Source organism: Ailuropoda melanoleuca, chromosome 2, assembly GCF_002007445.2.
Source record: "Ailuropoda melanoleuca isolate Jingjing chromosome 2, ASM200744v2, whole genome shotgun sequence".
NCBI lineage: Eukaryota > Metazoa > Chordata > Mammalia > Carnivora > Ursidae > Ailuropoda > Ailuropoda melanoleuca.
Genome location: NC_048219.1, coordinates 167,645,828 through 167,670,418, shown reverse-complemented (window position 1 = coordinate 167,670,418; position 24,591 = coordinate 167,645,828). Strand labels below are relative to the sequence as shown.

The following is a 24,591-nucleotide window of genomic DNA, read 5'->3' as shown; positions in this document are numbered from 1 at the left end:
CCCCTCCCTCCCCCTCCTCCGCCTCCACCGGCCCCGGCCCCACCGGCCCCGGCCCCACCGCCACTGACAGCTACACCCACAGCTTCTCCTGCCTCCGACAAAAGTGGATCTCCAGGCAAAAAGACCTGTAAGACATCCAGCCCGGGGGCAAAGAAACCTCCTCCAACCCCACAGCGAAACTCCAGCATTAAGTCCAGCAGTTGCACAGAGCACCCTGAGCCTAAGAGACCCTCAGTAGACAGTCTAGTGAGCAAGTTTGCATCGCCAGCAGAACCCTCAGGGTCTCCCAGCAGAGAAACCCCAACACCTCCAGCAGCGCCCCCCAAACCGGGAAAACTAAATCTTTCTGGAGTTAACCTTCCCGGAGTTCTCCAACAAGGGTGTGTGTCGACAAAAGCATCTGTCCTGAGTGGGCGTGGAAAGGACTCTGTAGTAGAATTTCCTTCTCCTCCATCGGATTCCGACTTTCCACCCCCTCCACCTGAAATAGAGCTTCCTCTGCCCCCCATAGAGATTCCAGCTGTATTCTCGGGAAACACCTCTCCCAAAGTGGCAGTCGTTAATCCTCAACCACAGCCATGGTCCAAAACATCCACGAAGAAGGCTCCTCCACCCACACGACCCAAACGGAATGACAGCACCCGCCTCACTCAAGCAGAGATCTCTGAGCAGCCAGCAATGGCCACAGTTGTGCCACAAGTGCCCACCTCTCCCAAATCCAGCCTTAGTGTCCAGCCTGGATTCCTCGCTGACCTCAACAGGACACTGCAACGCAAGTCCATCACCCGGCATGGCTCGCTCTCCTCCTCCCGCGTGTCCAGAGCAGAACCCACAGCCACCATGGATGACATGGCATTGCCGCCGCCCCCCCCGGAACTGCTTTCTGACCAGCAGAAAGCCAGTTACGGAGGTAGTCATATATCGGGCTATGCAACGTTGCGGAGAGGACCCCCTCCCGCTCCCCCCAAAAGAGACCAGAACACCAAGCTCTCAAGAGACTGGTAGTAGCTACCATAGGATTTATTTTCATGGTATCTGTAATCAGTTCTACAATCAGCTCACCTGATCACCCATGAGTTCTGGTGTTCAGAGCCTCCTAGTATGATGTTGTTATTCAGGTAGTATCCAGCTATATGTGTGTGCGTGTGCGTGGACACACAGAGCTATACATCTATAGGTAGTGTGTGTATGTATATGTATATATATGTATACATATGTGTATGTGTATATGTATATATATAGCTGAGAGTGAGTCTATTTATTCCTTTTCTCTCCTAATCTGAAAATGGGTTGTGTATTTCAGGTGGAAGAGGCATGGAAGGGGATGTGTGTCCTGTCCCTTATGATTTCTGTTACTTATCATGTGGATTGGACCAAAACTTCTAATGACTGACTTAGATGGCATTTTCTAAGTGTCCATGTGCAGCCTATCTGTGCATGTTGTGTATTATATATTAAGGAATAGATGTATTATGTGCTGTTTCTCAGTTTGGGAAGACAACAGAATGGTGTATCGATGGGGCTTTTGTGTTTATTCCCCGGTTAGCTGAAGTTCGAACTGCTTGGCTGACGCTTCATTACTTACACACGAAGGGGCACTTTAAATCAGGAAACTGTCAGCATCACGGGTGGGTCACTAGCACAGTATGGGGAAGTTTCCACGGGTGTGTGTCCGTCCGTGGTTGTGCAAAGGAAGTAAACACATGATGTAACTGAACCATTCTAGTTGCAGTGGTGCCACCACGATCCCACCTGTATCTGATGTGTTCTGTCACAGGTAAGCTCTCTGGACAATTTAGTACTGTAATCCCAGATAGTTCTTTTTGTACTGTTGGAAGTTTATTCGTGAGCTTTGCGAAGCCTCATCAAGCTTGGCTTCGTGATTCCTGTTTTGATTTGTCGTAAGAGAATATCTGACACAGTACCCCTGGAATGCTCCATCCCAGTATGTCTTTGGGTCACCAGTTATCTTATAGTGTGTGCTTTAGGTAGGTGTTGATAGTAGAGATCTGCGGACAATTGCTATATCTAATATACACACCCTGTGTCCAATACAGTGCATCAGTACAAAAGACAGAATTACCTTCTGAAATGCGTCCTGTGTGTGGCTCTAGGATGGGTGATTAGGAAAGAACAGAACTGCCCCCTGTGCAGGTATCATTAGGTGTGTATGGACTGTAGTGTACAACAAAGAATTCGTTAAGTATGGGACTATCCCAGAGGGAGGGGAAAAGTGAGGTTTTTGACCATTTCATCCTCCGCTACTGGCACACACTAGGGTTCTTGCTTGCCGAAGCCTGGTCGTGGAGATTGTCCAGGTTCCCAGGTGTCCTGAGGGAGTAGTGTAGTCCGAGTCCAGTGAGTGAACTTACATATTATGCATGTGCAGTTTGGTATAAAATGGAATCATTGCTCTAATGACACTGCAATTCTGTGTGCTTCACACTGCGCTTAATCCTTTTTTTTTTTATCCTGTGAATTTTCCTTGGTATATGAGAGAAATACGTAGTCTCATCAGTTTATGATAAAGTGACCATTACAAATAAAATGCAATCTCAGAGCTGCTCGTAAACAATAAAAACTAGCCATCCCAGCAGTGGTAAATGAGCACATCTTGTAATGAAAGTCTCTACCTGTCGTGAATAAGGATTACCAGTGCAAACTGCAGAAATCTTTGACATTGTCCCGTAAGGAAAAAGTGATGTCATTGCAGTGGGGCAGAGATCGTAAATAATGTAAGAATAAGCAAACGTACTATATACACAAGATACTCTATAAACCCACCTCCAAGAAAGGATTGCATCATAGAGAGTCCGAAGTGGCACCTCTCCATTGCCTAGATCTCTAGGATATTGTTCAGCAATTCATGTGCTTAGAGAGCAATAACACTGTGTACCAGTGTGCATTTTTTAAAGCCCTGCTTCTTTAAAAGATACTTTTTGGATCTTTTCATTTGTTCTCAAAGTTTTGTGTGCTTGATATTCTTAGGCTTATGAAGTGACCTTTAAGACGGTCTGCATTGTTAATCTAAGCTTGCGCAGCGATTTCGGTAATGGTTGAGTACAGATGGCAAAGCTCTGCTGTAGTTTAGGAGTGAAGTAATTTCCCACAGTTTTGCCTGCGGCTTTAGGTTCTAAGGATCACCCTTCTTTGTCAGGTAGGGTGATTGATACGAATCCAATGATAGAAATATTCATCACTAGGGTTTTTGTGGTGGTGATGGTCTTTATTTTATGTGAAGGTGGACTTCAACTTTCCTGGCGGGGGGAAACAAGGATATTCCCTCAGTCTTCTTTCACCCATGATTTGAGCCTTAAGATACAGCGTTGCTTTAGTCAGAGTGGGGTTCCCTAGGACTTCTTGGCTTGTCAGTCCTGACAGCCATCCAAACCGATGCTTCCAGCGTACCACTTTCCTGGAAGAGCAGACATCCTTTAGAACGCTTATGGCACCAAGAAGACAGCAGGGCCAGAGAAGGAACTATGTCATTTCTACCCCACTCCAATGGGTTGTCTACAACAGGTTGTTTTCCTTTAGGTTTCTCCAAGGACAGAAAAGGCTGTTAATCAACTTTGTCCCCCTTTATGTGAAACACTGAATCAAAAAAACACAAAATAATACATAAGATTATACTTCTAGCTTTTTACTCCTTAGTGGGGTGTCCTTAAATTTGGATTTTTGTTGGGATGTAGTTCTGTGGGGTTCTTTTGAGACTACTCTGTTATTTTTGTAACTTTTCTCTGGTGCATTATTGGAGAACACCTACTGCCAGAGGACACTAGGACTGTGCCTTCTTCCACTGCCTTCTGCTCAGCAGCTCCTCCAACCCCACGTATCTGCTTTTGGTCAGAGAAGAAAATCTGGACAGCTAACTTGGCTGTGCTGAAAAGTGAGTCATGTGCTGTTGAGGGCAGTGCAAACAGGTGCCTGCTTCAGCTAGTGACTTGGTTAATTAGTGACACCCCTAACTTCTACCATAGAGAATTTCAGAATTGGATCACCCTATGCTTCAAGTTTTGGTACTAACTCTGAAGGGCAACAGAGCCTATCCTGTTAATAAAACAAATGACACAGGTTCTAGGTAAGAATATAAATGCTAGACTATTCTGTATTGAAATTTTATTCAGCTGGGCTTTTACTAAAATACATTTTCTTTAGCTGCTATAATTTTCCCTTAGGAAAGGTATTCTTACAGCTTTTATAGGTACCCACTTAACTGTCAATTGGATTTTTTTAATTTCTGGGACTTTTTAAGATGAGAAAGTTTGGTGACTTAAAAATTACAGGAAACAGTTTTCATCAGACTATGTCCAAGTAACGCGGACGTGATGGTGTTTTACAGCCCTCTAACAGCAAGGTGCTCCTTCCCACCGACGGCATACTCTCTGCTAAGGGCTGTGAACTATCTTGGAAGTCCTCACTCCATGAAAGTTTACTTGCCACTAAAAACAATGCTGAGTTTATCAAGAAAGTTTAAACAAAATTGGGAGACCATGAGTAACTCCAATACAGTGACAAGCCTGAGATCAACATTAATAGGAGCCGTGCATCCTGTTTGTTAGTTTCAGGAGCTGCTCTCTTGGGAGAATGCAGCCCCCAGTAAGCTTGGGTCAAGGCTGTAAGCTTACAACATAGCCTGGGGGAAAAAGTGTCAGGTAGTGGTATGGACTGGTTTTATTTGACTATCAAGCCACCAACAGAACCCTTTGTCACCTTTTTTCCTCAGCTAAAAGCAATTTGTTACGAACATGAGGTGAATTTAAACAAAAAAACTTTTCCCCTGGTTTTATGTTAATTTTTTCATATACCTTCAGAACTAACAAATTACAACTGATACAATGTCTCCAATTTTATTCAAGTTTAGACCAGTTAAACCTGGATGGCCCTGTATGATTATAGGTGTAATGACTTGTTTTAAGTACAGTAGGTATAATAATTTGGATTTATACACTTGATGAGAGGATGTCTACTTCTAAAACTTCCTTTTAGGTTGCCAGTACCTTTTGGCACTTTTGACTTTTGCTTTATACACTTTACATCATTTATATAAAGTGGGTTATCCCTAACCCTATAGAAATATGTGCTCACTCACCAAGTTGAGATTTGATGCACAGAGAGATCCAAGTACAATTAAATATCCCACTGTCTTTTAAGATTTTCCTTTAAAAATTCAATAGAACAATTCTACACTTTTACCAGTGTATCCCTCCAACTAAACACTGCTCTCTTCTTACTGTGCCCTCAGAAGGTCTATATGTAAAGGGAACCAGAAATTTAGCTGTAGAATAAAGTTGCTAAGTAAAAAACAATATACTTGATAAACACATAAGGGAAAAAAATCTCCAGTTTGTTTGCCCTTTGTTGAAGAGAAGACACTATCTGCTACAATCCCCAGTGCCTTGAACTCTTTTGGAGGAATAGCATTTAAAAAAAAAAAAATCCAACAAGCAAACTTTGAGGTGCTAATGAAAGAGAAGGAAGATGAGTATTTGTAGTTTGCGCAGAAACAAACAGAGAAAGTGTCTGTCTCACAAGAGATGGCTTCATCTACCTGAATGGGGTCTGGCTGCTTTGTACCAAAGACATTTAGAGAAGTGAGTCGAGTCAGGGTGATGGCAAATACTACATATTAACAGATGGCTAAGCTCAGAAGTGACCATGTTGATGATGGGTGGCTATTAATACCAAGCTCTTAACTGTTGAAGCCTCAACCTCTTCTTAGGCAGAACGTGCTTGCAGCACTTACAGAAAGTCTTTGCATTTTGGCAACTGTCCATTGTTTGTCAGATTTATTGTAACCTAATACCAAAAACTGCCATTTTTCATGATTCCTACTTCCTATATATTTTTTTTCTACTTGTAAATAATCCCTCCTAGAAAATAAGCATTAACTGGAATGTTTCAAATGATTTTGCTTAATTTTATCATTAGCCACTAGTGAACTCCTTTTATAGAAATGTACATTTACAATATCATCAGCTTGTGCTAAATGTTGTAAAAACATTGTTTACTGTTTTAAAGGAAAGTTGCACATATTTAACTGGGATTGCTCCTTTTCCCATTTCTTGACAAAATGGAGTCAAGGCTTACACTGATACCTAGGCTGTGGGAGCTTTGCCATAAATAGATAGATACAATGTAGGAATATAGTTTTTTAAAGCATGAAAAAGGCGGCAAAAGGAACTGCATTATAAAGTACCCGGTAGAGAACATTATTCAAGATTATGATTATGCACAGCTCGGTAAAGGTGAAGTTACAATTTTTCTTTCAGCTTTGTTGCTATTTTCTTCTGCTTAAATGTACGCTCTCATTTCATTATGTGCCTTGCCCCCTGATTGTGCAAACCTATATATAGATATATAGATATATATATATATGAGAGAGATATATTCAGTACTACTGATGATTTTTTTTTTGTTGTTCTGCTGGATTAAGTTATTTTCCAAATTACTAGTTACTGTCGGTGAACTATTGTAATGGCTTAGGACAGTAGTCATACAGTCAGTGTAAATTTGTTTTCAGTTCTGTGTTTTCATTATGTCAGCTTACCCAATCCTTAATAAAAAGAATACATAGATTTCATTTAAACATGGTTTAAATTTGGTTTTTGCTGTTTATATTGGGGTGCCCATGAACAAACAAGATGTGCAGTAAGAACAAATTAAGTGGGAAGGTAAATTTAACTCCAACTTGATATGCTCAACTGGTTAACCTTCAGTTTGTACCAACAGAGGAGAGAGAAAGCTTTGGCTATTTAAACTAAGATTTTTTTTTTCTTTAAACAAAGTACAACCAAATCCAAAAAGGGATGCTTGTTGTTTCAAAGCTTTGGTATCACAATTCCGTGTTGGCCTGCCATGTCAAGGTATGTATAAATGTGTATTTATAAATCACTATCGTTTGTCAAACGAGGGCAAAAAAAAAAAAAAGCTTTTTATTAAAAGAATTGCATTTAGGGGCAAGTGATCAGAAAACCCTCATGTTAACGTTAGAGCAACAGGAAAGGATTCTTCTATACACTTCGATTTACCACCTTAGTAACCTCTTTGGTTACTTGCATAAAAACAGTCACAAGACATTTGGACTTTTCATACTTTGTAGAATTTTATTTAGGTCAAGTTCTTAGTACACAGCAACAATTTCAAATACAATTTTGAAATTAAAAAGTGAATATTCCCCCACTCAGCTGGAGGTGGCTTAATGGCACACACAAGAAACATTACTGGCAACAGACTTGCTCCCTCAAGTTTTCCTGCATGATTGATTTCTGTTCAACTCAGGACACCAATCCTCCCTGCAGGAGCTTAAAAATACAACTGGCCAGATCACAAGTTGTTTGTTTAACATTCTTTTTTGTAAACCATTTTAAGAAAAAAGATGCACGGACACAAAATATGAAAAACTGCTTTTCCATAGAATTCTGAAGTTGCAAAAGACATTCCCATTGTAATGTGAAAATAAGCTTTTTGTTTTTGTGTTTTTTACAAAAAAAATCTCAAGGATCATTTATACACAGCTAGGCCCTATCGTTTTACTTGTGAATTCTTTTTAAGAATTATGAAATTCTCAAGAAACAGGCATAAAGTAAACATAAGGTTATGAGCACAATGCCTCTGTTTAAGAACTATTTTATAAGGCGCTCTCAAATAAGGCTGTTTGCTGTGCTCCTGCCAGTGCTGAAATCAGGTGACCTATTTTTGCTACATAGTACTGAGTGTAGTGAAGGGTTAACATGAAGATTATATTCACTAATTAAGTTGTGCTTAGTGCACTCCTTTAAACAGTTTGAATACTGATGCTATTTATCGAAACAGCCTATCTTTTCAAGTATCCTCCTGAAGACATCAAGCAACACTCATAATTTTAAAAGAAACCTACAGCATATTAAGACAGCTGTAGAAAGAATACAGGTGTTGAGTCAGGAATTCTGTTGTTAATTAGCTGTTACCTGAAATGAAACCTCTAACCTCATCAGTTAAAATGAAAATGAACTAAAATTTTTTTAAATCTCATGTAGCTCTAAAATTCTATGATTCTAAGTAAATATCATGTGAGGGAAATCATCACCTTAACACCAGTCAGGAGTTTCTGGCCAAAGAAGTTCAGAAGTGAACAGATGGGAAGTGATTCAGATCCCCATTCTTTTCGAAGACTTGGCAGTCACCTGCCAATTCCTCCATCAAACCCTTTTCCAAGGGAAAGGTGGCCTTCAGGACATGTCATGCTCTCTCCACCGAGGAGAAAACGTAATAAAAAAAAAAATAAAGGAACAGCTTAATGCAGAAAAGTACCTGCTAAAAGAAAATGAACACAAAAGGATAAAAGCAAACTGCCATCATTTTGATGCCTCTCGAAAGCAGAAAAAAGACTGTTAGGGAGCACAGCTCCATCACAACATCACCGTAAAGATGCATAAACCTTCTGTCTCGCAGGGGAAAGGAACAGCAGCAGCAGGAGGGGAGGGGGAAGAAAGGGAGGGATAAGAATGTCTCACCTAGTGACTTCTAGGAACAGAGCAAAAGAAGCAGGCCCTTGCCAACCCTAAGATGGGAACAGCAGGTGCCCCAGAGGGAAATAGAAAGCAAGTAGCCAAAAAAATGGAGAATACTGAATGAGACATCTTAAAAGATTCATATTTACTCCAATACCGCAGGCTGAGTCTCTCAGGTCTAGATCTTGACACTATTTTGGTTTTTGATTTATTGCCTCGGCCATAAGGTCAATAAGAAAGTGTATTTTCATTCATCTCCCCATGGCCTTTCAAATAGTAGTACCAAAAGGAGGGGGGTAACTAAGTCACTTTTATTTTTTTAAGGAAAAGCAGCACTTCAGAAGGAAAAAACAATCCCTTCTCCCATTAGATTCCCTCTATCCTGTTAAAATGGTTGCTTACAAGTCAGCAGATTTTAGACTTGGATCATCTTTTCCACAATATTATGTATCCTGTAAGATTTCTGCATTCATTTGGAATTCCTACTACCATCCTGTAGTTCATAAAAAGATAAACGGGGGGGAACTTACGATAAATCAAGAACTACTACCTTCACAGACTATTAATAGCATGCAATCTATGAAATATTACATACATTAAAAGTCTCCAATTACTGTAGGGCTGGCCCATCATCATTACATAGCATCCTTCCAAGACAATATATAGAATTCAAAACTGTACAAAAATTTAAAATATGCAGAAAATCCAACAGGTGTTTTTAAAACAACTGTATACATCAGTACTAAATAATATAGAAAAAGTCAGCTGACCCATGGAGCCCCTCTGCTTCAGGTCTTCTACACGCCACAGTCCAGCAGGGGTCCAAAAGGCAAGCTGACCACCACCAACTTCTTTGCACAATTATCATCTCTGCTTCCGTAGGTCTGAGCTCTGAATACTTTATAGGATTTCAAAATACCCTCTTGCCTTAAAAATCCACTAAGGTTTCTCAGCACAAAGCTATTTAAGTAAAAACTGGAACACATCTAAATTTCAAAACAGTTTTCCTAGTTATACACCAACACTAAGAAGAGTTTAACCTATCCAGGTAGAGTGTCTTGGTTCATAATGAACCTGAAGGCTCAGAGGACACTCAGGGCCATTACTTTAAAGGAAAACAGGGCATAAAGAATGTCAAGATGACCTAACAAAAGCAAGAAGTGGAGGCAAGTTAACACTAAATTCAAAATGTTAAATCTAAAAGCAAAACAACTAACTTGCAATGTGTGGGGGAAAACCCTTGTAACTTTAAAACAAAAAGTCTTGATAAGGGAACTCTGTATCTGGGTCTGTTAAATGGTGATGGAGTTTTGTGCTCAGAAAACAGATCTACAAGTGGAATATTAACTTCTGCTTACACCATCTGAATTCCCTCGTACGCTAGTGCACCTGTTCATTTTTCAGTCAAATTCCTCTACCTACACTCTCCTATGCAAGGCCTTCATTTGAAATAAATGTAGTGATCGCCTCGCCCCTTTTGACCCAGCACCGGGAAATTACCTGGCGAAGTCCCTGGGACGAGGACAAACCCATGGCAGCTCTGGGCCTGTGAGCTGGGTCCTCACCACAGTATCCAGCTGCTGAACAGCAACCCCTCCTGGACTTTTCCAGTATTTCTTACACTGATTAAAGAAGTGATGATTAAAAAAGCCAACTGCCTTACAGACTCCACTGAATGTGAAGCTATAACTTGTACAGACAGGAAAAAACACTTGTTATTGTTTCACTCAAAGTTACCTTAATTTTTATCTATGTAATTGGGTGAGTATGTGGCCCTCTTATCCCACTATTCTTAGTCTGAGATACAAGGTTCAAATTCTTACCAAGAGCAGCAACTTCAAAAGCCAATCACAAAATTGGGAGAGTGTTTACCTTTCCTAGAACTAAATGAGTAAACTCAGCAGCATCTGACACTGACCATTAAAAATCAGGGAGCACAGGAGCAAGCCTTTGATTCCCAGTGACTGTCAAGAGACTTGAAAATAACTGCTCTTTTCCAAAAAAGAATGTTTTCCTAAATAGTGAAAGAAGTAAAGAAATAGCTGGTCTGACCTCCAAGATTCTACTCCTGGAAACTGCCCAAAGCAGTGGTCTAGGATGCCTATGAGCAGAACATTCTCTCCAGAACCTCAGGAACCTCACGTCTAGCTTCACACGCCTACTTCAGGTGGCCACACGTCTGGGCCCACAAGCCACCAGTGGCAGTGCAGTCGCATGCAGCAGCATGTCAAAATCAAACCAGCAATTGTGAACCACCCCCAGAATGTTTGGGGACTCATTTCATCATCCTCAATCTACAAACTGAAAAACATGAAGGGATGCAAGTCAGCAGCATTAACTCATTTGTGCACTCAAGTGCTGAGAGAATGCAGAATTTACAGGGTTAAGAGGAAATAAGCCATCGAAATAGTTATAAAAATGGTGAAGGATGATATTTAAATACTAGTTTGCTCCTCCTCATACAAGTGGAAGAAAGTGTGGGGCTAGGGTCCGGCACTAGGGCCACGAGGCTGACCCCGTAGCACAGGCACTGCAGAACATCCAATGCCATGATTCTGCAGGAGGAGAAATCCCTAGGGTGTACAGTATTCCTGAGAAAGATCCCAGATTTTCTGAATCAGTCTTAACCTGATTTGTTTTACAGAGTTATATGCTGTTATGCCTCTGACATATTTAGAAATGGTCACTCTATTTTCATCCAAACAGCTCAGCGTAGTACAAATAATGGCAGAAAGATCCATTAGTTCAGATTCAGCTTGCTTTTTTAATACTGGGGAATAAACCAAAAAAAACATAAGTAGTTTGTGTCATTTGTATCCTTCCTTCATTTCACTGGAGGGGAATCCCCAGGGCCTTTTGATAATCTGGGAAGACCTGACTATTCCTGTGAGGGAAACACAGCCCTGCTGAGCTTTACTCAGAATAATGCATGATAGACTCAACATAATTCCCAGGAAAGAGCCCAGTCACTCCATTCATAACTCCCTCATACCAACCATCATCATTCTTCTTGATGACATAAATAATGGCTCCTTCCTGAAAGGACAGCTCATCTTCCTTGTCTTTTGTATAATCATAAATTGCCACAACTAGAGGGGGGAAAAAAAAAAGAATGTGAAAAGAATAACATCCCCAGAAAGAAACAAATAAATGAATATCCATCCTTTCGCAACTGCTGCAGCACTTCAATGACTTTCTAAACACTGATTAATTTTTTTCTAATACCCAGTTATATACAATGGAATCCCACCTTGGAGAGGGTAGGATCAAAACAGTATAAAAGGCAAAAAAGAAAAAAAAATCACATTTAGTCAAGCTTACCCTTCAAGAGCCTATGGGAAAATACCTTACTGAAGAAGGATGCACAATCCCAGAATCGGGACGATGGCTGCTACCTCAGCTGAGCGCGTGTCGAAGCACCACATCGTAAAACACGTATCTTTAAACATGCGAACTATACTAGTGCAGTAAAATGCACCATAAAAGGCAAGTAAGAAAATGAGAACAAGGGAATAGCGGATTTACATCTCCAACTTTCTAGAGCCTATACCTATTCACGAAGTAGAGGAAGTAGCTGAATTCCCGCGAGTTCTATGTGTCAATAACGGGAGTCAGCTATACATGTTCTTTCAAAACACAGGCTGCATTATGCCCATGTAACATCCACAATGACGGGCCAGAAGGGTTAAGAAAACAGATACCTGTCTGCTCTCCTGTAATTTTCACTGCTTAAATAACTTGGTAATAACATCTGAGACAAATTCTGGTTGCTAATCATTAGACCTCAACAGTTTAGTTAAATTGGGATACCTTATAATAACTTGCTCAACTCCACATGAAGATTTATTTTTGTAAAAGGATCCTCTGTACCCTTATTATACCACTCAGAATTCCACTCAGTAAAATCTCCATCGAGCTGTCATGCTGATAAGTATATACTGACTTTGTTAGTGTCTCATGCAAACATAATCCTCACATAAATAAGAAAACCAAACTACAACAGGGACTTAATAAGATTTAGTGTGACTTGCCCTAGTTAATTTTTGTTTCTGGCCTGCTTTAGTAAAAATTAAATGGCTTTCTTAATCTCTGAATATTTGCCATTATAGTAATCTATTAAGGATACCAGAAAATACTTTAGAGAAGCCTAGGAAGAGTTTGTAGTGTGTACTTCTCAAAATATAACCAAACACCTCAATACAATTAGATGACACAGAAGTTTAACTAAATGTAAGAGAATACAAGATATGTAGAGTACTTAGTAGTTCTGGTCAACCTAGTATCTTTTAGTTTTTGAGTTGATAACATTCTTGATGCTTCTGGAAATGCAAACCCACTGCAAGTAATTAGGAGGATAATATCCCTCAAGTCCTGATAATTCTACCTCCTAAATCTCTCAAAGCCAAACACTTTTCTCCATTATCACCAGTCACTGCCCTAGTCAGGGCGGCAGTCTTTAAGAATATACCTATCACTTCATACCTAAAGATTTTCTAAGCAATATGAGTGACATAATTTTATAGACACATTTTCTAGATTCTCAACTTTAAAAATACTACTTCCTTACACCGGAAGTTAATATAGCACTGTATGTTAACTATACTGGAATTTAAAAAAATTTTATAATATATGGCTTTGTAAAACTGGTCTGCTGGAGACATCTTCAATCAGACATCAGTCATAAAAATTCTCCTTTCCTATTTATCCTTAATTATGGACTATCGAAGTACAAAACAGCTATGGGTGCCAAATGGACAATTCAAAATACAGTGCGGTATTAAGAAAGAATGACTCGACTCATCAACCCAACCTGTTTGCAAGTTACTTCCATTCCTTTGCTTTTAACAAAACTTAAGAAATACTATACTGGAGTTATCAGCTGAGACATGATTGAACATAATTTTTTAAGGCAAAACATTATTTGATTTTTGGAAGATAACTCTCAAAAGAGTTAAAAAAAATTGAGTGACAGTGCCACTTGAAAAACACTTCCATTTGCATCTTCTTATTTATGTGAACAACATTCTCAGCACTGTGGCCTCAGTTGAGGCCCTCATCTCTTGCTTAGGAAGTTATCCATCCTGGTCTTCCCAATTCCTATTTTTCTTACTGCCTAATGTACTCTACACTATTACCAGGTTATCTTAAAAAAACAGAAAAGTTAAAATATAAGTTCATGGGAACTTATTATTAACCTGCTTAAAAATATTCCACAATTTCCCTTTACCATTAGATTAAAAAAAAATGCACACAGCTCAGGCTGGTATTCAAGGCTTCCCACTACTAACTACAACTTACTTCCCTTACTACACTCATATCCCACCCTCTCTCTACAACCCACCATGTTACATGTGACACTACTCACCATATCCCAAACCGCCATGACCTATCACTCTGAGGATTCCCTCTGCCTGGATGGCCCTTCTTATCTTTCTTCTTTGCCTGAGAAACTCCTAACTCATCATTCAAGACACACCACAAATGCCATGTCCTCTGAGCAGCTTTCTGGAATCCCCAGATACAATTAATGGCACTATTCCTTTTTGACAATCATTAATGGAGCATCCATACTGATTTCTGAGATACAAAGGTGAACAACAGACTATCATAGTCCTGTGAGGACAGAAGTGTTATCTGATAAGTTACTATACATTGTTTATACTTCTACCAAGAAGTTACATCGTTGAGCTGGAAGAACACAAGAACGGATGGCTTGATGGAAGGAAGGGATATAAAATGGGCACTGACAAATAAGTTGAGGTTTGCCATGAAGAATTTAACGCTAATAAAAAGTACAGCAAAGACTCAATCCCAGGTCTGAGATCAAGCTTAGGACAGCGGTTAAGAATGTGGGCTCTAGGGTTATACCACCTAGTTCAAATTCCAGCTCTAGCACTTGTAAGTTTACAGAACATAATTAACTTTCCTAAGCTTCTTTTTACTCAACTGTGTATAATGGGAATTACAATAGTGCTAACACCTTAAAACAATATAACACTGTTATATTGAATGAAGCAGTGTACATATAAGATATAGCCCCGGGCCTTGTTTATGATAAATAAACATTATATAAATGTTAGCTTCTTTTATTATCATTAATGACTATTATATACTGTCTTTTTTGTAACACATTTTCTGTTATATAAATTATTTCTGAACCTCAATTTCCTAGTTTGCAAAAAAGGGGAGACTAATTTCCTTACATATGCAGTAACGCTTGCATTATGCCAAGCACATAATAAATACATAAAAATACCTGTTCTTTACCCAAGTTAAATCGAGACACTTACATATACACATTATCTCCATTTGACTACTATGGGCAGTAATCAAAGGTTAAGATAACCACCTCCTACGGCAATGGTTCTCAACCTTGGAATTACAGAAAAACTTTAACAAATGCTGATGCCTGAGTCCATAGTCACTATGGACTCTGGGAAACAAACTGAGGGCTTCAGAGGGGAGGGGGGTGGGGAATTGGGATAGGCCGGTGATGGGTATTAAGGAGGGCACATATTGCACGGAGCACTGGGTGTTATACGCAAACAATGAATCATGGAACTTTACATCAAAAACTAAGGATGTACTGTACGGTGACTGACATAATAAAAAATTTAAAAAAAAAATTCTGATGCCTGGGATGCATGCCCATGGATTCTGGTTTCTTAGGACTGGAGGTGCAGACACATTACATGCTGCCTAGGTGACTCTAAAATGCAGGCAGGGTTAAAAGCCAGGCCCTACAGTCCAAGAGAACAAAATGAGTTATAACACAGCAGCCTTAACACTGATGCACAAACAAAAAAGCAACCACAAGCAAAGCACGGTTGGTTCTTTTTGTTTTGCTAGAAAGAGTAAGAAAGAGCTTACTTGATTTTCATGTTTTAAAAGATCTGAACTTAACAGATAAATCAAACTTTGAAAAACATCTTAGAGAACAATTCAGGCATACTCTTTTAAACTCTAAAAGAGTTACTTGGACCGAAAACAACTCACTTTCCTCTCTTACAAATTTCTCCAGATTTTAACATATTCACTGAAGAGTACATTTTTAGAAAGCAAAACCTTTCTTTCATTGTGCTTTTCTCTTAAGGAATAACTGAACTGGTTTTTCAGAGCTGAAAACTGTCATCATTTTATCTAGGACAGTGTCAAAATCAGGTAGGGAATTTGTAAAACATGTCAATGGCCGAAGCCATACCCTACTACTGTAGGGCTTTGGGCTTATTTTTTTTTTTCCTTAAAAACAGCTTTATTAAGATGTAATTTAGACACAAAATACAACCACATACATGCAGAGTTCAATAAGTTTTGACAAATGTATAGACTGTATACATGACAAATACATCATCACCACCACCACAATCATCATATAGAACATAACCACCACCCCAAAGTTTCCTTTTGCCCCTATGTAAATTTCCTCACCCACCAGTATTGGTCCCTGGAAACCACTGATCGTTTACATTTCATTTAAATGGTATCATGAAGTATGAGTCTTCAGTATATTCCCTCATTACTATAATGCTTGAAATCCATCCATACTGTTGCTTTTATCACTAAGTTTGTTCCTTTTCTTTGCTGAACAGTATTCCATTGAATGGATGGATAGCCCACAACTAGTTTATGCAAATTCATTAGTTGAATGACGTGTGCATTGTTTCCAGGTTTTAGCTATTATGAATAAAAGCAATTATGAACATTTGAGTTCAAGTCTTTGCATGAACATAGATCTTCATTCCTCTTAGGTAAATTTGTAGGAAGGGATTGCCAGATCAGCTTGGCAAGTATCTATTTCCTAAGAAACTGACAGCTGTTTGTCACAATAGCTGAAACACGCTATACTCTCACCGGCAAAGCCTAAGAGCTCCAGTTTCACCACATTTGCTCCAAGACTTGGTATTGTCAGGGTTTCTAACTGTAGCCATTCTAGAGGGTATGTAGTGGGATTTAGTTTGGTTCACTGTGGCTTTAATCCGCATTTCCCTAATGACTAATAAGGTTAAGCATCTTCTCATGTGCTTATCTGCAATTCATGCATCTAATTGGTGAAGTGTGTTCAAATTTTTTTTCTACAAGTTGTTTGCCTCCTTACTTAAGAGTTATTTTGCAAAAATTCTTCCCAGTCTAGGCTTGCCTTGTCATTTTCTTTATGGAATCTTTGAAGAAGAAAAGTTTAACGAAATTCAATCTATCAATTTTTTCTTTCAAGGGTCATGTTTTTATGTGCTCTCTAAAATTTTTTTTCCTAATCCCAGTACACAAAGATTTTCTCCTATATTCTTCTCCAGAAGTTGTATAGTTTAGGTCGTACATTAGGTCTAAAATACATTTCAAGTTAATTTTTGTGTATGGTAAAGTAAGGGTAGAAAGTACATGAACGTTAATTTTTTTACCTTTATTTCACCATTCAAATTTTTCTGGATTCATTCCTAATGGTTTTAGGGTAAATCTGATGACTGTTGCTCTACCTTGGCCAGAAATGGAAGTCCACTATTTGTTAATGTAAGCTCCCCAAAGGACGGATAGCCAACTGTTATAGCACATTTGTTGAAAACACTACCTTTCCCCACTGAATTACCTTGACAGCTTTGTTATACAATGTGTGTGGATCTTTTTCTAGAGTCTATATTCTACTGATATATATTTCTGTACTTATATCAGCATCACACCATCCCAAATACTGTAGCCTTAGTTTAAATCCTCCAGCATTACTCTTTAAAAAAAAAAAACAAAAACTGTTTTGATTCTACTAGATCTCTTATATTTCCATATAACTATTAGAATCCCCTTGTCAATTTCTATAAGAATGGCTCCTGGAATTTTTACTGAAATTGCGTTCAATTTACAGATCAATTTGGAGAAAACCAATTATTGAACAATAATGATCAAAGGGCATAATATATCTTGATTTATTTAAGGCCTTTATTAATTTCTGTTTTCATCATATAGGTCTTACATATATTTTATTAAATTTATCCTTAAGTGTTTCATATTTTTGATGTTACTACAAAAGGTACAGTTTTATACGTTTCAATCACCAAGTGTTTCTTGCTCATATATTAAAACCCAATTAATCTGGGGCACCTGGGTGGCTCAGTCGGTTAAGCATGTGCCTTCAGCTCAGGTCATGGTCCCAGGATCCTGGGATCTAGCCCCACATCGGGCTCCCTGCTCAGTGAGGAGCCTGTTTCTCCCTCTCCTCTCTGCTCATGCTCTATCTCTGTCACTATCTCTCTCTCTCTCTCAAATAAAATCTTCTAAAAAATAAACTAATTAAATTCAACTAATTTTGCACAATGACTTTGTAGCTTACAATCTTGCTAAGCTTGCTTTCTGGTTCTACCAGCTTCTTTGTGGATTCCTTGTAGGATTTTCTATATATTGGATAATATACTCTGGGATGCCTGGGTGGTTCAGTCAGTAAAGTGTCTGCCTTCAGCTCAGGTCATGATCTCAGGGTCCTAGGATCGAGCCCCACGTCAGGCTCCCTGCTCAGCGGGACAGTCTGCTTCTCCCTCTGCTGCTCCCCCTTCTTGTGCTCTCTTGCTCTCTCGAATAAATAAATTTTTTAAAAATCTTTAAAAAAAAAAAAGATATTTCTACAAATGAAGACTACTTGATATCTGTTGCTCTGTGTTTGGTTTCTCTCCAGGTCTCTTTTTGGGTAGTTTTTATTGTTGTATCATCCAAGTTGATGATCTTTTCTGAAGTGTCACTTCAAATACTGTTATTTTTCACCTCTAGAAATTCTATGTGGGTTTCTCTCTTTTTTAAAAGATACTCTGCTTTTCTCTGTGCTTATGTTTTCTTTTACTTTCTTGGACACATGGGGCATTTGTAATAGCTATATAATACCCTTGTTTGGTAATTCCACCATCTCAGTCATTTCTAGCTCTGTTTCTATTGACTGACTTCTTTTAGTTATGAGTTATATTTTCCTGCTTTTTTTTTACATGCCTTGGAATTTTTGATTGGATGCTGGACACTGTGGATCTAACTTTTTGGTGCCCTAGATTTTTTTACTCTTTTTGAACAATGTTGGATTTTGTTCTGAAAATCAATTAAGTTACTTGAAATCAGTTGGATGCTTTCAAGGTCTGCATGTAAGCATTGGTTAGGGCAGTCCAGGACAACCTTTAGTGTTAGGCGAATTTGGCCCCATCACTAAGGGGACCCAGTTTTGAGGCCTCTTCTCTATGCCTTGTGTATTGCAAGGTCTTTCTATTCTGGCTGGTTCAGGAGCATGAACTACTCCCAGGCTTGTTAATTCTAATAATTTTTTTTTGCATACTTCTCTCTGGTTTTCTTTCTCCAATCTCAGGCAGTTTTTTCACACAGATGTACAAATTAGTATTCAACAAAGACTCAAGGGACCCTTCTGCAGATCTGAGAGCTCTGTCCTCTGTCTTTGTGTAACTATTTCTTCTCTGTGGCCTCCCAAGACTCTGATCTCTACCTTGTCTATCCAGTGAGATCTCCAGGCTCTGTTTGGGTTCCACCTCCTTGCACTGTGGCCCAGAAATTTCCCCCAGTTAGCAAGCTAGGACAATCAAAGGTTTACTTTGTTTGACTTCCTTCTTCATGGGGTCATAGTCTACAACTGCCTATTGTCCAATATCTGAAAATTATTATTTTTTATAGTTTTTTCTGGATTCACTCCTGCTTTAGGAGGGAAGGTAAATCTGATTACTGTTGCTTTACCTTGGCCAAAAGTGGAAGTCCACTATTTGTTAGGGTAAACTCCCCAGGTGATTTTAATGTGGTCAATTTTTAAAACCAGTGAGTTAGTAGCTTTGATTTCCTTAACAGAAAATTTAAGATAGCATACATTTTTTTTTCTGAGCTAGTCTTGTTGAAGCCTGTATCCCAAAAGCGTCATGTCAGAAAAGTTTCATTCAGAGAAACGTTTCACTTAAAAAATGCCCAATACTACTACTTCACAAAGGAACTGAGAAGCCATAATTATTGTTTGGAAGAAAGTTTCATATGCAGATGCTTAACCTAAAATATCTGATAGAAAATACCACTAAAATAACTAGTAATTGGAAAAATCATCCTCTTCCTGAGGCATTCCAGAAAAACCCTATTTTTAATTTTTTTATCTTATGGAAACCACTCATAAAAAAGCACATTCAGTAGGAATAAATAATCATCAATATAAAATCAGATACTCAAAGAATTTTACTAGTGTGACTTTCAAAAATCATGAACCTTGTAAACTAAATTAATAAGATGTTGCATAGGTTATGCAAGCAAAACTTTACCTATCAGTAAAAAAATAAGTAAGGTTCTCTTCGGTACCAGTAAATTCCATTTCTATGTAGAGGTGTCTTCCCATCGCTCTAGATATCCCTCTGAAACTTACCCTTTTCCAAGTAAGACCTTGGAGCCCACGGTGGGTCCTCTTCGGCATAAGGATCACTATATTCAACCACAGCTGCTTCCTCCTCTTCATAATCTTCTGGGGGAGGAGGTGGAGGGGGGGACTCATCAAAGACTGGTTCTTCCACAGGTGGTGGTGGAGGTGGTGTATCTGAAACTAAGAATGTATCAAGCTGATAACAAAACTACATGTTATGCAAAGTTCAGTATTTCCTATCCAAGCTTCTGTACACATAGAATATAAATCTAGACTTGAAAATAATGATCTTTCAAAAAATGAGTGGGCAAGAGAAGGCTCCCCACCAACTACAATGTTTCAAATCTCCAAGCATGACTTTCTCCTCCCTTTGGGTCAGGGCTGATGGGTGTTGAATAAAGCTTAGCCAAAACAGTAATTATTAAATGAGCTTCTTGGAACCTGTTTAAGCTAATACACAATCCTCTTTTTCAAAGAAAGAGATAAGTAAAATACAGTTTGGTTTTATATTGTATCCAAGGAGTAGTGGTTATCAGAAATATTAATAATTTGGACATTTAAAAGCATATTTAATTTATAATAAATTAGAATGTACTCATGAATAGTCACATATTAGTAATCTATATTCCTTTCAAGGAATTTTTTTAAAAATAGCATATTACCAAATTGGTGGAATAGGAATCACAAGACTTTGGGTAACTTCATCCATGAAGATATTTGTGTTTGCTATTTTTTATATATAGAGAGAGAATTTCAACTAATTCAGACATTTATGATCCAGAATTTCCTCAAGCTAAATATCCAAGAGTGACTTAAAAATCTCTCCTTGTAGAGATCTGCTTCCACAGCTCAAATATCAGCATATAGTAACATCTAAAAGATTATCTCCAAACTCAGGCAACTCAAAGCTTCAAAATGCTTGGTACCTAATGGAGCACAGCTCAACAAAATAAACTGAGTAAAGCTGTATTTATCAGCTGCCCAATTTTATTTATTAATATTTATGAGGTACCAGAACTGTTTCTGTGAAATTCTCGAGCAATCCTGTTTATTTTCTATCTTTCATCTAAGCTACTGATGGAATCAAATGGATCTGAGAAGACTGCTGGTGTCTGGTGAGGACTGGCCACACCAGTATCATATTCTGTCCGATTCCGGTACTCTTCCACCTGCTGCCAATCTACTTCCCAAACTATCTGCTTGATGCACTTCAAAACTACTCATTAAAAGTGATTCTTTTACTCCTAATGGGTTTTAAATAAAAACTATAGATATGTGATTTAGCATATATTTTATGACAAATTACATATGGTTGGGGTAAGAATCAACAGTATAACCTGTTTGCATTTATAAGATAAAGAGATTAAACAATTACGTAAAAACAAAGATCCAAAGGAACGCTGTCTTTCAAAACAATCACCTTGAGAAATTACACTACAAAATTACTCAAAGATTCTGCCATTGCTCATTTTTACCATTTCTTATAATGCCTCAGTGTTAGCTGAATGAGACTGACATAAGCTACCATTTTTTACTTAAAATGTTCCAATTACTCAGCTAGCACTTTCTGATACATTATTTCATTTAATCTTTACCTTGGGAGGTATGTTTTTAATCCTCATTTTATGGATGTGGAAACTGGCTTTCCAAGATTAAGTAGTCCTACACTAAGTAAGTGGAAGAGCAGGAATTTGAACTTCAGTGCCTGTTATCTTAAAAGATACACTAGTATGGGATGAGATCAATTCAAAAACTTTAAAGTCAGGTTTCATGAATACTCATTCAACAAACATCAACTGATGGTTAGCTACTATGCTCAGCACTGGGACAGAGCAGTGGACAAAAGTCATAGAGACATGGACGACCAAATTTTCACTTATAATTACGTGCAGTAAGTGCTTTAAGTCACTATGGAAAACAGAGCAATAGACCAAAACTCTTACGTACGTCAGGAAAGGCTTCCTGAACCAGAAGAATAAGTAAGAGTTAATGGCTAGAGGATAGGATGGAGTGAGGGTGGATATTTCATGTCAGCTGTAAAGGAAAAAAAATACAAAGGTAAGAAAGTAGGAACCCTTCGGAGAACTGGCCAAAGTTCAGTAGAAAGAGGCATGAGGAAGCTGAAGAGGACTAAGCAGCAAGGGCCTTCCAACAGTTTGAATTCTATCCAAAGAGCAATGGGGAGCCATAGAAGGATTTTAAGAAGAATAATAGAATCATAGCTGTACTAGTCAGCCCAGTATACCTGGTTCCAAATAATTCCAGAGTGTTTCCAAACATCGATCTTATTACAGACTATCTGCTACCAGAGTATCTTCAAAATAATATACCTGAAAACTATGAAGATAATTCTAGAAGACAAGTATACATCTTTCCAAGGTGGATGTTTTGAAGAGAACAACATTCATTTGAATGCAGAAGTCCTGCTGTATCTATAAAATCAGCCACAGCTCACCTCACATACAAAGTTTTCTTATTTTTATACAAATCTTGTAGGTGAGAAACATATATGACTATGGAAAGAAAGAAAAGCCTATCCCAAAAGGCAATCACACTGCTAAACATTGGAGGTGCTCCTGGTTTACCTTCCAATAAGCAGGAGTTAGACTATTTTCAGAAGCTAGCAGAGATGCAAAGGCACCTGAAAGAGACACTGAGCCCTCAGGCAAGTAAGACTGGATTATAACCAGTTAAAAAACAAAGAAATGTGTCCATAAAAGGGGGGCACATTTAGTTAGCTATAGAAGCACAAGAAAAAAACAAACAAAAAACCCGAAAAAAGCAGGGACTAAAGTGTCTGCTTTGTGTCAGATACTTCTTTAAATGCTGGGGAAACAGCCAGCCAATAGAACCAACAAAAATTTCTGCTCTCATAAGAGCTCACATTCTAGTATCAGCAATGCCCATCGAAGAAGCAGGAGTCCTAAGCAACAGCATGCAAATATTTCTACCCTCTGGTCAGGCCATCCCTGTTCTGAGATGCATACACTGGACTTCTTCATACTGACGGCATTAAGACTTTCATTAATGCAACTCCCCTAGTTCAGATCCATGCCCAGCATGCAACCTTATCATTGTAACGTGGGCTCCTTGTATAGACCACTCACAAAAAGAGAATTCCTCTATGTTTCAGACTATGTTCACTGGTCTCTGTAACAGCAATTCCTCACTGAATGTGACGCAGGCCTCCTGCTTTGTAGATATCAGTCTCCTGAACTTCCTTAATGCTTCCGTAGGAGAGGACTGAATGGGTCAATAAAATTAGTTATCTAATCCTGCACTTCTCGACCCCAGACCACAGGCCAATGTAAATTCATTGCCAATCTACGAGGCCTCTTGGGAGACAGACTGGTAATTTGGTTCCGAGACCCACCGCGGCATGGCCATTGCCATTTTTACACTTGGAATCACAAGACTAGAGGAAGATTCTGAAGCGGCCACAAAACCCTACAACTCCAGTGATAGGAAACTAGGCTCCTACTTGTTAGAGCAACCCAGACAAAAAGATGGGATATCTGGTGACTAAGTGGCATCTCCTTGGTTTGATGTGGTCTTTCTTTTATGTGTTTTATTTTTGTCTTATCTTCACGACCAGATTTTAAGTTATCTGAAAGCAGAAAACTTCATCTTAATTATTTTATCATTCACACTAGCTGCTCACCCAGTGACTTATTCATAATATCCAAATATGTGAAGTATCAGCGAATGAATGACTATTCAGCCAATCATATATAAATGACATTTTATGCCTATAATCTGATCTACAGCATAAAGAAGACGTAAACTTACTATTTTCTTGGACTCTGGCCACAAATCCCATTAAAGGTAACTGAGGAGTTACCTGTAGGATGGAGGGAGGAGGAGGAGCAAGAGATACTGCAAAAACAAAAAAGGTGTGGAGGGTAAGGGGTAAGGGCGAGTTACATTAAAAGGAAAGGCTAATACAATAAAACGAACATATAAGGAGGGAAAACACTACGTACAAATATTTTATAAGCTATTTCTTAAAGATCCTCTTTTGAGGGATAATACATTAACACAAAAAACAACGTATTAGGGGGAGTTTAAAGAAAGTTCTAAAAATTGCAACAGGAAGCATTTATTATATACAGATCTATTCTAACATGTAATGGCAAACTGATCTTGTCATATCACTAACCACCTGTCTTCTCAAAGAAAGAATTTCTGCAGGTTATCATGAATAATTTTGTTTTCAGGATCTTAAAGTTTACAAGTTTAAATGTTCATCAATACCAGAAGAAAAAAAAAAAAAAAACACTGCATCCCAACAACCTAAATTTATACTTTCCATTACTTCATTAACAAGCAAATTAATTGGTTCTTCATTCATTAATTACATATTTACTGACTTTCTAGTAAGTGGCAAGCACTCTGCTAGGAGGCCGGTATCAAAACTATTCTGAGAGGTCCGTGTCATTACAATTTTTCATAATCCCAATTCATACAAAACACTGGACTCATTCAAACCATTCTGTCCTCCCCAAGGTATCTTTCCCTCTATCGCAAACACCTGGTACAGTGCCTAGCACTAGTTAGCCTACAACAAATGTTTAACATATGTAAATAAATAAGCCAGGTACATGCCAAACAACCGCCCAAGATTAATTCTACAGTTATCGTTTCCTTCGGAATAGGTATAAAGTATAGTATGCATCATCTTACAAAAAGAGAACACCTTTATTAAGTCCAAATTACAGTTAAGACTAATACAACTGA

General features: G+C 38.5%; 2 protein-coding genes across 44 annotated transcripts in view; one reads left to right on the top strand and one right to left on the bottom strand.

The window, feature by feature from the left end:
• ABI2 (abl interactor 2) overlaps positions 1-24,591 on the bottom strand; it is a 130,966-nt gene that overhangs the window by 9,550 nt on the left and 96,825 nt on the right. For 9 of the 43 annotated variants that reach the window (XM_019799558.2, XM_034655003.1, XM_034655013.1 and 6 more), the window contains 3 exons: positions 23,644-23,730; positions 19,861-20,034; positions 7,069-11,581 (listed from right to left, as the gene is read on the bottom strand). In XM_019799558.2, the coding sequence (XP_019655117.1) occupies positions 11,406-11,581; positions 19,861-20,034; positions 23,644-23,730 (437 nt within the window). In that variant the 3' untranslated portion in view covers positions 7,069-11,405. Of the gene's footprint in view, positions 1-7,066; positions 11,582-19,860; positions 20,035-23,643; positions 23,731-24,591 lie in introns of those variants that run through there. The other 34 variants (XM_034655000.1, XM_019799566.2, XM_019799560.2 and 31 more) reach the window with 12 other exon arrangements.
• LOC117796630 (ras-associated and pleckstrin homology domains-containing protein 1-like) lies at positions 13-6,589 on the top strand (the record flags this gene model as incomplete). Its single annotated transcript, XM_034644915.1, has 1 exon — positions 13-6,589. A coding segment is annotated over one exon (993 nt), but the record flags the coding sequence as incomplete, so codon positions are not given.